Source organism: Sminthopsis crassicaudata, chromosome 1 (genome assembly GCF_048593235.1).
Source record: "Sminthopsis crassicaudata isolate SCR6 chromosome 1, ASM4859323v1, whole genome shotgun sequence".
NCBI lineage: Eukaryota > Metazoa > Chordata > Mammalia > Dasyuromorphia > Dasyuridae > Sminthopsis > Sminthopsis crassicaudata.
This window is the reverse complement of record NC_133617.1, coordinates 142,393,607-142,407,827: the sequence shown is the minus strand read 5'-3', so window position 1 is coordinate 142,407,827 and position 14,221 is coordinate 142,393,607. Positions and strand designations below refer to the sequence as shown.

Below are 14,221 nucleotides of genomic sequence, written 5' to 3'. Positions count from 1 at the left end.
CAGCTTTTAAGCTGTATGGGGATTCACATAATAGAAAAAATCTAGGTTTTTTTTTTTTTTTTTTAAACTAATCAAATATTAACTTTCTAAGGGGAAGCTAGGTGATGCAATGGATAGACCACCAATCCTGAATTCAGAGAGGACTCGAGTTAATTTGATCTCAGACACTTAATACTTTCTAACTGTGATCCTGGGTAAGTCGCTTAACCCTAATTACTTAAGGAAAAAAATTTATTTTTTCTAATTTCTACAGTGTGCAAAATGCTGTGAGCGGTATTGTGGGGAACATATTCATTTTAAAAACACTTTAAAAAATCTATTTGGTGCAAAGGTACTTTTATGTGAATGCAAGAAAGACTAATATTAATACTTAACATTAATACAGTTTTAAGGATTATAGTAAAACACTTTACATATATCATCTGATTTTATGAATAAAAAAACTTTTCTTATAGGGTTTATCTCATAAGTGATAAGGCATGTCACCAAATAACATATGCCAAACATTAGAGATAATAGCATAAAAAGAGAATACTAAAAAAATTAGTTGACAAGGAGAGATTATCAAGTAATAGTCAGGAAAGACTTCAAAAAGTAGGTGGTTTTTGTTTTATTTTTCTGCTGAGGCACTTGGAGTTAAATGACTTGCCCAGAGACACACAGTTAGGAAGTGTTAAGTGTCTGAGGCTGGATTTGAACTCAGGTTTTCCTGACCTAAGGGCTGGTGTTCTATCCACTGCCCAACTAGCTGCCCCCAAATTAGGTGATCTTTAAGTTGGACCTTGAAGGATAGGTGGAATTTCAGTAGTCAGTGATGAATGGGAAGGTACTAGTTAAAGAAAAGTCTATATATACTGTGTCTTTGGCATACTATGGAAATATCAAATATGGCCCCTGAAGGGGAGTTCTACAAATAATGGTAATAGAGCATCAGGCTACATGTTGGACGATCACAGGTTAAAAGTTTGGGATTTGTGTGGTAGACATTGGGAGCCATCAGAGATTTTTGAGCATTAAAGTGTTGTGAATATAACTGATCAAAAGTTTAACTTAGATTAGAGATACGGGAGTACAGAAGCAGGGATTGTTGGTTAGGATGTTACTGTAGTAGTTCAGGAAGAAGTATGAAAGGCATTGGAAATAGAAAAAAAAAGGAATGTGGTATGCATTATGAAGGTAGAATTAGTAAGACTTGGTTACTGGTAAGTTGTATAGAATGAAAGAAAGAGAGGAATATAAGGTAATGGTGATATTTTAAGTATGAGTGACTAGGACAGTAGTGGAATCATTAATAGAAATTAGGAAGCCAGAAGAGATATTATTCTGTAGTGAGAGATGCAATTCATCTTAAACTAGAGGTGCCAGTGAAATATGCAAAGAGTGTACAGAAGGAATTTAGAAATTTGACTGTGGAATGAACAAAAAACATCAGTGTCAAAGAGAGAGGCTGAGACTGGGGAGACTTTGGAATATCTGCAAAAGTTTATTTCTTGGATTCTATGTTTCTGATTAGATTTAGTGATTATGTCAGAATGATCTTAACTAGTATGTATTGAATGTTACAGTAGATAGTGATTGTATAATAGTAGATTTGTTTTTCATTGATTAATAACCAATAATGTATTATGCCTAAATTTAAATGTTTGAATACTTCTGAAAAAATCTACTCATGTTAATCTGTATATGTTTGGTTAAAAACAAATAAAAAGATGTGAAGGCAAATGTAGTTGATGAAATTTGTAACAAGATGTAGAATGGAAGTAAAAAGAATGTGTGTGTGTGTGTGTGTGTGTTTTCCTTCCTTGATGCATGGCTTTGAAAATTAATTTTTGAAATTAATTATATATGATAAACTAAAGTCATATATTGTCAGGTAAGTGAAATCTTAGGCATTACATTGTTCTCTTTGATTTGCTCAGAGCTTTGCTGTTAAACTTAGATTGCAATTTGTCACCAAATATAAAATCTCAGAAACCTGATGATTATGGGTTAAAAAATCTATTTTAACTAAATTACGAGTTTTCCTGTATGTAAAGTGACAATCTTACATTGCCCTAACTTCCAAGGTTTTTGTAAGATGCAAATGAGATACTGTATGTAAAGCTCTTGTAAACCATAAACTGCTAAATATAGTTGTTTTTGAAATATTTAAGAATTAACTAGCTTGAATAGGTAGCTTGAGAAAGGTCAGGAAAGGAATATGTTCTCCATTAAAGGTATTCATTAACTAAACATTATTGATAAAGTGTTTAAAATGCCCAGTAAAATTAAGATATCCCTTTGTGGGGCCTATAATAGAAATTACAATAGCTGCCTTAGAAGTGAATTCTTTGGATAACCTTGGTTCTTTTGTTGTGATACTCTTTTAAGTTGATACACAGCTCAAGTAAGGATATGTCTGATTCTTGTAATCTCAAGATTCTCTTCTTTTTCAACTTTTGTTCTGTTTGCTTTGCTTTGTTGGTAGGAGACATATACTGAGATAGCAGGAATGCAGAGGTTTGGAGCTTTCTACATGGATTACTTGTACACAATGGAGAGCTCCAGTGGCAAAGGTACTAGTTACTTTATTTAATGTTTGCCTTTCCTCAAATAACAGAAACAAAGGCCTCTTCACAGGCACCTGGTCCTTGACCGGCTGTACTCGGTTACCTCACATTTACCTTTGGGGTTGGTTTGGGGAATGGATTAATCTGTAATGACATGTGTTAGAATTTTCTGATATTCTTGGTATTTTGATTCATTTCCTTCCACAGATAAGAAATGCATTTTTATAGTCATTTTGTATTAGTGCTTATAAGTAGTTATAATTTTGGTTCATGGAAATTGATATTTCTTTCTACTGCTAAATCTTTCCTTCTTAAAAAAGTACCTCATGAATGTTGCATAATTTTTTAAAATAAAGGTTTGTTTAATGTTTTTTGGAAAAATTAAAGTGTAATCCCTATAGAAATCATGTGTGGCATGGTGTTTAATTTTTGTGTCTTATTTTTATTTTTTTTTTTTTAGGAAAAGAGGATCTGTATTTTCTGAGGTTTTTGTCCTAATTCTTTGAGAAAATATGATTAGGTCATCTTAACTCTTTTTGTTAGTTTTTGGTAATTTCATGCTGGTCAAATCTTTCATTGTAATCTGTTGCATTTGTTTAAGAGTTCCTGCTGTGGTTTCAAGTTTTAAAATGAAATCTTTGTATTTCAGTAAACCCGGTATATGCCCTAGTCATTTCTTTTGGATAGAATATAGAGTATTAATCAGATTTCTTAAATTTTAAAGCTGGAAGGACCTTAGAAGTCATGTAGTCTTGAGCCTTTTATTTTATATATCAAGAAAATAGTATGGGGGATTTTATATAGCTAATTAATAGTAAAGTGAAAATTTGAACCCAGGTGCTCTACCAGTCCATTCCTTATTATATTATACAACAGAGTCATGGGATTTAAAAATGTAAAGTGACCTCAGAAGTTATCTACATTAATGACTTCATTTTACAAATGTACAGACTTAACATCAAGATATTCAAATAACTTGTGCAAGGTCATAAAAAATATTAAATGACAAAATCAGGATTTGAATCTAGGTTCTCTGACTACTAGTGATTTTTCTTTTTAACTAACAGCCCAAATAAGATGAATATTTCTGTATGCAGAGCACTTGCTTCTCTCTCCAAGAATATGACACATTCATCAGGATATTTTCTTTCACTTTTTAAAAAAGTTTTTGACATTCAATATTGTAAGATTTTGAATTCCAATTTTTTTTCTCCCTCATTCACTTCCCTCTCCCCTCCCAAAGATAGCAAGCAATCTGATATAGGTCACAGATACACAATCATTTTAAATATATTTCCATGTTAGTCATATTGTAAAAGAAAAATCAGAACAAAAGGGAAAAACTACAAGAAAGAAAAGTGCAGATTAGTATGCTTTAATCTGCAATTCAGTCTCCACATTTTTTTGTTTGTTTTGTGTTTTATTGGATGTGGTTGACATTTTTTATCTCAAATCTATTGGAATTGTCTTGGATCATTATTGGTGAGAAAAGCTAAATATGTCATAGTTAATCATCACACAATCTATTTTTCCCCCATTAATAGCTTTTTATTATCAAAATATATGCAAAGATAGTTTTCAACATTCACCCTTGCAAAAACCTTGTGTTTCAAATTCCCCCCCCTTTCCCATCACTTAGACAACAAGTAATCCAATATAGATTAAACATATACAATTCTTCTGTATTTCCCCATTTATCATGCTACACTAGAAAAATCAGATCAAAAAGGAAAAAAAATGAGGAAGAAAAAAAAAGCAATCAAACAACAAAAAAGGTGAAAATACTGTTGTGATCCATATTAAGTCCCCATAGTTCTCTCTCTGGATATAGATGGTTCTTTCCATCACAAATCTTGGAATTGACCTGAATCACCTTACTATTGAAAAGAGCTAAGTTCATAAAACTGGATTATCAATAATATTGCTGTGCTGTTTACAGTGATCTCCTGGTTCTATTCACTTCACTTAGCATCAATTCATGTAAGTCTCTTGGCCTTTCTGAAATCATCTTGCAGATTGTTTCTTATAGAAAAATAATTTTCTATAACATTCATATTCCATAACTTATTCAGCCATTCTCCAACTGATGGGCATCCACTCAGTTTCAGCTCCTTGCTATTCACTACAAAAGGGGCTGCTATAAACATTTTTGTGTGTGTGGGTCCTTTTCCTCTTTTTATAATCTTTTTGGGATACAGACCCAGTAGAGACTCTGATGGATCAAAAGGTTATGCAGTAGGATAACCCTTTGGACTTAGTGCCAAATTGTTCTCCAGAATGGTTTCATCAGTTCACAACTTCACTAACAATGTATTAGTGTCCCAGTTTCCCATATCCCCTCTGACATTTATCATTATCTTTTCCTATATGAGAGATGGGTAGTGATACCTCAAAGTTGTCTTAATTTGCATTTCTCAAATCAATAATGATCTAGAGCATTTTTTCATATAAGTAGAAATGGCTTTAATTTCTTCATCTGAAAGTTACCTGTTCATATCCTTTGAGTGTTTATTAATTGGAGGATGGCTTATATTCTTATAAATTTGAGTCAATTCTCTACAAATTTTACAAATGAGGCCTTCATCAGAACGCTTGGATGTAAAAATTTTTCTATTTTCTGCTTCCCTTCTAATCTTGGTTGCATTGGTTTTATTTGTACCAAAACTTTAATATAATAAAATTATCCATTTTGCATTTCATAATGTCCTCTAGTTCATCTTTGGCCATAAAATCTTTCCTTCTCCACAGATTTGAGATATAGACTATCCCTTGTTCTCTTAATTTATTTATAATATCCCCTTTATATCTAAATCATGAACTCATTTTGACTTTATCTTGTATAGAGTATTAGATGTTGGTCATTGCCTAGTTTCTGCCACATTATTTCCTAATTTTCCCAGCAATTTTTGTCAGATAGTGAGTTCTCATCTCAGAAGCTAGAGTCTTTGGATTTATCAAATACTAGATTACTGTAGTCATTGATTGTTGTGTCCTGTGAACCTAACTTATTTCACTGATCCACTACTCTGTTTCTTAGCCAGTACCAAATGGTTTTGATGATTGCTGCTTTATTATATATATATATATATATATATATATATAGTTTTTAAGTCTGGTACAGCTAGGCCACTTTCATTTGAATTTTTTTCATTAATTCCCTTCAAATTCTTGATGTTTTATTCTTCCAGATGAATTTTGTTAGTATTTTTTCTAGCTTTACAAAGTAATTTCTTAGCAATTTGTTTGGTATGGCACTGAATAAATAGGTCAATTTAGGTAGATTTGTCATTTTTATTGTTTTAGCTAGGCCTACCTATGAATACTTGATATTCACCCAGTTGTTTAGATCTAACTTTCTTTGTGTAGAAAGTGTTTTGTAATTGTGCTTATGATTCCTGGCTTTGTCTTGATAGGTAGACTCCTAGATATTTTATATTAGCTACAGGCTTTTGTTTTTGTTTTTATTTTGAGGCAATTGGGGTTAAGTGACTTGCCAAGAGTCACACAGCTAGGAAGCATTAAGTGTCTGTGACTGAATTTGAACTCAGGGCCTCCTGAATTCAAGGGCAGAGCCCTATTCACTGAGCCTTCTAGCTGCTCTAGTTACAGCTGTTTTAAATGGGATTTCTTTTTCTATCTCTTGCTGCTGGATTTTGTTGGAAACATATAAAAATGCTTATATTTATGTTGATGTATTTTGTATCCTTCAACTTTGCTAAAGCTGTTACTTGTTTCTAGTAGTTTTTTACTTGATTCTCTAGGATCCTCTAAGTATGCCATCATATCATCTGCAAAGAGTGATAATTTTGTTTCCTCTGTACTTATTCTAATTCCTTTAATTTCTTTTTCTTCTCTTATTGCTAAAGCTAACATTTCTAATACAATATTGAATAGTAATGGTAATAATGGGCAACCTTCTTTCACCCCTGATCTTATTGGGAATGGTTCCAATTTATCTCATTCATTCAGCATCAGTTTATGCAAGTCTTTCCACCTTTTTCTGAAATCTGCATCAGGCTATTTTCAAAGCCATTCTTTGACTTTTCTTCATTACCTCATTACTTCATTACTCTTTATTTCTTGAATAAGCTTTTTTCCCAAATGTTTACTGAGCTTTAGTTCTTTTCTTCTCCTTTTCAATTTTGTAATCCCATTACTAGCCATTGTTTTCTCTTCCCTATGCCCTTCCCTCTCCCCAGCCAAGTCAGAAAAATAAAAATAAATACTTTTTAATTAATATACTCAAGTATATTTAAGCAAAATAAATCCCCCATTGATTACATCTGAAATTACATATTTTGATTGTTAAGTTATTTCATTAAAACATTTACAATGTTTTATTGCCAGTCCTCTGAAATTTGTTTGATGATTACACTAATCAGAATTCTTAAGTTTTCTTTCTCTTTACAATATTGCTAATGCTGTATAGATTTTTTTTTATTTACGCTTACTTCATTCTGTATCAGTTCATACAACTTTTCCCAGGTTTTTTTTTCCCCTCATATATTGGATTCTGCCCCTATTTTTTAAAAGAACAGTACTGCTGTAATTAGCCCTCTTATCACATTATGCATAATGACAGTTATGGATCTGTGCTACTATTTTAAAGGGAGAGGTACCTACATTAGGATAAATTACTTACAAGTTTTCTATTTGAGAATTGTTGTGATACAGGAGCCACTTGCCAGTGGCTGCTGGAGATCTAACTCAGATCTGTAGAATAGTTCTCTTCATTTGAGAGGATATTGATGATACAAGGAGACTGAGAGGCAGTTGTGTTGTCTGACCTCTCTCCTCTTCCCTCTTGCCTCCAATTTATTTCATTCCCAATCCACAAGGAACATCTGTATAAGTAAAGGCTGCTTTGCAACTCCTTCAAGTTTAAGATTCACAGCTGTGGGGGCTCTTGGAGAATTGACTTGCCCCTTCATGATCCTTAACTGAGAAGCTCAGATTTTTATCTGTCATGCATAATAATATTTGCTTTCTTGGAGAGGCAAACAAAAATTATTAGAATTGGTTTTACCATGTGCTTAGATTGTTTAAAGACAACAAGAAACATCATTTCATGACAGTTGAGCATCTTTTTTTGAGGTGCTAAGGAGAAATGTAAGCAAAAAGACTGTCTTTAACATAATTGCATTTTAAGTACCATCATCTTTTATAAAATATGAAGGCATTCTATGGGGAACCTGGGAAGATTCTGCAAACCAACTTAATATATATATATATATATATATATATATATATATATATATATATATATATATAATTTTTTGATATCAGTCCAAAATTAGACCTTGGTAGTGAGGGCAACTATGGTTTGAAATTAAGAAATGAAAATAAATGCTTATAAGTTACCTCAAATCCTTGCTCTCATTGATACTTTAAGAAGAATAATGAAAAGAGCCACAAATATTATCCCACAAGAAAAATGACCCATATTTTAACATTTAAGACATGTTTGTTAAAGATGTGGGAGTTATTTCATAGAAACCTCAATTTTGAGTTGCAAGAGACCATAGAGGCCTCTTTTTCATCTTCTTTATTTTATCAGGAAACTAAGCTCTTGAGGCATGAAATGATTTGCCAGAGATCACCATAGTAATAAAAGGGATCAAAATAAAATTGAAAACCAGATCTTCTAAGTCCTAATTTGATGATTTATCCCCATTTTTTAACATTCTGTAGCTACCTTTGCATAGGTAGACTTGTTAATTAGAACTAAGTTAAAAATAGTTTTTCCAACCCTGAGGCAATTGAGGTTAAGTGACTTGCCCCGGATCTAGGAAGTGTTAAGTCTCTGAGGTCAGATTTGAACTCCAGTCCTCCTGGCTAGTGCTCTATCCACTGTGCCACCTAGCTGCCCCTAAGTTAAAAAGTAATATGAAATGAGGTTAATGATAAACTCCCAACTCACTCTTATAAGATGATGGATAAAAGAGGAAAAAAAACAAAACCATGAACATGGACTAATATTTCATACATAAGTTTACTTATTATAAAACAGTCACTACAACTGCTTTAATCAGAAAACACTTGGCAAATGTTTTAAATATTTTAAAATAAAAAGTCATCTGCAAAACATTTTGGTAGAGGAAAGTAGAAAATTACTTATAATAGTATTTTACAAAACGGTATGGAGTAGATTGGGAATAGGTATGGGAATGAATCTGAAGAAATCTTTGTTCTCTTAGACATAATTACTCCAGGTCATTTCGAGGGCACTTATGGATGAAAAAGAAGGATAGATAGATAAATAAAACATTTATTAAGTGCTTTCTTGATGCCAGACTTACTAAGTATAAACAAGTGCTAAATATAAACAAGGCAATCCTTTTCCTCAAAGAGCTTGCATTTTAATGAGGGACAACAACAGTTAAAGTGGTCCTATAAAGTGAGAAGACATGCTTGGGTAACATCATGGTCTGGAGATGATTGAGATATGAAAAGATTGGGGATGAAAATCTGGATGGACCCTGGCAAGATGTCTTATCAATCTGTCATAATTTGGTGATTTCATGAGTATTGTCCTAAGTTTCTGCTGGGAAGAACAGTAAACAGATAAAATATGGTACAGAACTGTCAGCATCTCTAAAACCAACTATTTTCAGTAAAGATTGTAGTGCAAAAAATACTCTGAAATTTTAGGTATCCCAGTGGAATTTGAACTAAAAAAGATGATGAAAATAGATAAGATAAAGCAATTATTCATAAAAAATAAATCCAGGTTGAATTTGAGACAATTTTTAATAGTATGGAAATATCATTTTTGAAGATAACAAACAATAAGACAAAAGTTATGTATCATGTAATCACCATAAAAAGTAAGAGGACAAACAGCAACTACTTATATATCTACTTTCTATTTGCGAGTAAATCTAAATGAAAATGATCTACACATTAATCATATCCTTAATGAAAATATGAAAAGAAGCAGAAGGATAGAGTTTATTGAGAATAGCAATTCTGTAAAGAAAATCATATTGGAAGCATTGAAGAGGACAGATTGTAGTAAAGAGAGATTTGAGGCAGGGAGACCAATTAGGAGGCAGTTGCAATAGTTTAGGGTTACTTCCTTAACTAAGGTAGTAGTTGTATAAGGACTAAGAAAAGAACAAATACAAAAAAAATATTTTTGAGGAATAAATGACCAAATTTGGCAGCTGGTTGCTTGTGTGGGATAAAGTAGAGTGAGCAATTGAGGAAGATCTGAAATTTTCAAGTTAGGAGGCTGGAAGGATGATGTACCCTCCATAGAAATAGAGAAATTTGGAAGAGGAGTCACTGATAGGAAAATGCTGAGTTAGACATTTAGTGAATTTAACCCTAAAAGGAGGGCAGCCTTCAGGAGGGAAAGGGAAAAATCAATTTCACCCTTTGTTCTTCCACAAACAAGCCAACAAAATTGCTTTTCCCTTTAACCAGGGAAGAGATCCAAGACACCCTGTTCATGACCTCCCCCTACTGGAGAAGGAAAAATTTGCCATTGTTAAAATGCATCCATAGTGATTTCTGACGAAACAACTTTCTACTTTGTCTAGTTCTTCTATCCTTTTACTATATCTGATTCTAGAGAATGACTTGATTTATTTGTGCAAAGTAATGCTGTCACTTTAAAATTATATATTTAAAGAGTATATATTCTTATGTAAACATGACAATGTTTATTAAAGTATTGAAAAAATAATCAATGCCTATATTGAGCATATCCTTACATATGCTAGATTAAATTTGTTTATTCAGAAATAATGTGATATGTTAATATGTGAAAAACACTGTGCTAGATATTAAAATACAGCTCCTGGCTTCATGGGTTTTGCCATTTATTAAGGACAAAGGTGTGACAAATACACAGCAACACCAATTGTAATGAATCAAGGCCTCATGGGTAGTATGCTGTAGCTTGCTTGTTTGTACTGACTTCATATTGCTATTTTGATTCTTCTGAAATAATGGCTTTTCATGATTCAAAACTGTATTGTCATTCCTAGAGTATTTGGCATTAAAAATGTAATTTTACAGCAGGGCAAAATACAGTAACATTGAAAAAATAACATGCATGGGGCAGCTAGGTGGCGAAGTGGATAGAGCACCAGCCCTGAAGTCAGGAGGACCTGAGTTCAAATGTGGTCTCAGACACTAAACACTTCCTAGCTGTGTGACTCTGGGCAAGTCACTTAACCCCAATTGCCTTAGTCAAAAAAAAATAATAAATAAATACACAGTTTCTCTGATGTGATTCATTCCACTACTATTCTCTTATTCAATACTGGGTCTGCCTATAAAGTCTGTCCAAAATTTAGTAATATGTTAATTTGATTGAATATTATAATTTTCAATTAATATATATTTAGATAATATATATTTAGTTAATTTGATTGAATATTATAATTTTTAATTAATATATATTTAGATAATAGATATTTAGTAATATGTTAATTTGATTGAATATTATAATTTTCAATTAATATATATTTAGATAATATATTTAGATAATATATATTTAGATAATTTAGATATTATCTCTTTGAATCCTGATTATTTTATCCAAAACTAGAAAGGATTTAGAGATCTAAGAGTTTAGAGATCAACTAAATCTTATATTTAATATTGAGGTGGCGCAGTGGATAGAGCACCAGCCTTGAATTCTGGAGGACCCGAGTTCAAATCTGGTCTCAGACACTTAACACTTCCTAGCTGTGTGACCCTGGGCAAGTCACTTAACCCCAGCCTCAAAAAAAAAAAAAAAAAAAAGAGAGAGAGAGAGAGAGAGAAATAGAGACCAAAGTAAAGGAACTCTCTGAAGTTAATACTCTAGAGCTAAAAGCGATCATAGAGATCATGTAGTCCATTCTCCTTATATGCGATCACAGTAATTTGCCCTAAGTCATTGTTGATAAATAGTAGAATTTGGCTTACAGAGAGTGCCATAATTCTTGGTACACTGTTCTTTCCAGTATACCACCGTGATTTTTGCCATTCTTTCTGATCAGGTTTAATTTTTCAAAGAGCAAAACTTTTTATGCTTTTCTTGAGTTCTGTATTTGAAGATCAAATTTTCTGTTCAGCTCTGGCCTTTTCATCAAAAATAATTGAAACACCCCCTATTTTATTGAATGTCCTTTTTTTTTTTTTCCCTGAAAGAAAATGCTTAGTTGTGCTGGATAGTTGATTCTTGGTTGCAGTCCAAGGTCCTTTGTCCTCTGAACATCATATTCCAGGTCCTTCAGTCCTTTAAAGTGGAAACTGTTTGATCATGGGTAATTCTGATTATGGTTTTTTGATATTTGAATTCTTTTTTTTTTTTTTTTTTTGGCTTGCTTTGCAGTATTTTCTCCTTGATCTGATAATTCTGGATTTTAGCTACAATATTCTTTGGAGTTTTCATTTTGGAGATTCTTTTAGGAGGCGATCTATTTTATCCTCTGGTGTTAGGACATCTGGGCAGTTTTCTTTGATAATTTCTTGAAAGATGCTGTGTAAGCTCTTTTTCTCGTTATGGTTTTCAGGTAGTCTAATAATTCTTAGGTTGTCTCTGCTTGATCTATTTTTCAGGTCAGATGTTTTTCTGATGAGGTATTTTTTTCATTTTTTTTTAAATATATTTTTTTAATTTTTTATTAATTTTTATAATTATAACATTTTCTTTGACAGTACATATGCATAGGTAATTTTTTTTTTTTTTTACATTATCCCTTGTACTCCCTTCTGTTCCGAGTTTTTACCCTCCTTCCCTCCACCCCCTCCCCTAGATGGCAGGCATTCCCATACATATTAAATATCATATAGTATATCCTAGGTATAATATATATGTGCAGAACCGAATTTTGTTGTTGTTGTTGCAAAGGAAGGGTTGTATAAGCAAGATAAAAATAATCTGGGAAAAGAAACAAAACAAAACAAAAAAAACAATGCTCTCAGTTTACATTCATTTCCCAGTGTTCTTTTCTGGGTGTAGTTGATTCTGTCCATCATTGATCAATTGGAATTGGATTAGCTCTTCTCTATGTTGAAGATATCCACTTCCATCAGAATACATCCTCATACAGTATCATTGTTGAAGTGTATAATGATCCCCTAGTTCTATTCATTTCACTCAGCATCAGTTGATAAAAGTCTCTCCAAGCCTCTCTGTATTCCTCCTGTTGGTCATTTCTTACAGAACAATAATATTCCATAACATACATATACCATAATTTACCCAACCATTCTCCAATTGATGGATATCCATTCATTTTCCAGTTTCTAGCCACTATGAAAAGGGCTGCCACAAACATTTTGGTACATACAGGTCCCTTTCCCTTCTTTAGTATTTCCTTGGGATATAAGCCCAGTAGTAGCACTGCTGGGTCAAAGGGTATGTACATTTTGATAACTTTTTGGGCATAATTCCAGATTGCTCTCCAGAATGGTTGGATTCTTTCACAGCTCCAACAATGCATCAGTGGGTGGACTGGTTTTCTTGATGTTTCATTGAATCGTTCACTTCCACTTGTTTTTATTTTTAGTGAATTATTTTCTTCAGTTAACTTTTTAACCTTTTGAATTTGACCAATTGAACTTTTAAATGAAGAGATTTAATGAAATTAAAGGATTTGGACTTTAATCTCTGGCTGCATTTGGGGTTATTAATCTGAAGTGACACTAAGGATGCCTCCATAAGCTCCCCAAGAATTCAAAAATGATCTTAAAAGAGAATTAAAAGAAAAACAGGAAAAGGAAATGAAAGCTTTGGAAAAGGAAACACAGAAAAAACCGCTCCTTAAAATGAAGATCTGGAGAAACAGAAAAAGAAAATAACTCCTTGAAAAAAATTGGTGAAATAGAAAAACAAACAAACAAACAAACCAAAGAATTAAAAAAAAAACTCATTTAAAACTCATCTCTCTAGCCTTGGTTTCCTTCTTTTGTCTCTTTGTTTGGAGTTCCATTTAAGGAGAGAGCTCAACTCATACATTCCTACCTTGCTATACTACTTTGGAACTTCTTTGATTTAGGTACCATCCTTTCTTTCTCTTCTCATCCATCCCTTTCTGCGTTATTAGCTTTTTGTCTTTTGTCTTTCCCCATTAAAATGAAAGCTTTTTATCTTTAGTGTCTGGAATTGTGGCTGGCATATAGTAGGCACTTAATTAATGTGTATTGACTATTGACTATTTCTTTAGTAACACTTTCTAGAGTTTTGCCAATAGTTAGCCACCAGCTTATAGTTTGAAGACAGCATCTTGCCACATTTAGTGTGTTAAATGATTTTGTTGAAAGTATGTGTGTTGAATATGTTTGTAGTTGCTTTTGTCGTAATTTAATTCATGTAATTGACGATGAAGTTTCATTTCATTTCATTGGTTTGAAATTATGTAATTCTACACATCTTTAGGTACAGATATAAATTTGAGTTTTCTCGAGTTCATTTTTTTTAGATGATGCTGGGAAATTTAGTATGAAGAAGTTTCATTTCCATATCTTTGTTAGTGTAACTTATGGGAAAACGTCTTAGTTTTGAGAGATGTTAGTTTAATACTATTCACGATAATGAATTTACTTAATAAATATAAAGATTGAACTATGACATTAGATTATTTCACATCATATTTGAACAGATTTTTGATCATGAGAATTAAGAAATTGTAAAGTATGTCTATAATAATGTGAATTAATATTTATATCAA

The 14,221-nt window shown here is 32.3% G+C and overlaps 1 protein-coding gene across 11 annotated transcripts in view; it reads left to right on the top strand.

Moving 5' to 3' along the window:
- The window catches only part of VPS13B (vacuolar protein sorting 13 homolog B), a 973,300-nt gene that overhangs the window by 75,609 nt on the left and 883,470 nt on the right, over window positions 1–14,221 (top strand). For all 11 annotated transcript variants that reach the window (XR_012482416.1, XR_012482414.1, XM_074268391.1 and 8 more), the window contains exon 11: window positions 2,468–2,555. Coding sequence is in view for 9 of the 11 variants with exons in the window: in XM_074268391.1 (XP_074124492.1) it covers window positions 2,468–2,555 (88 nt within the window). In the remaining 2 variants the exon portion in view is untranslated. The remainder of the gene's footprint in view (window positions 1–2,467; window positions 2,556–14,221) is intronic.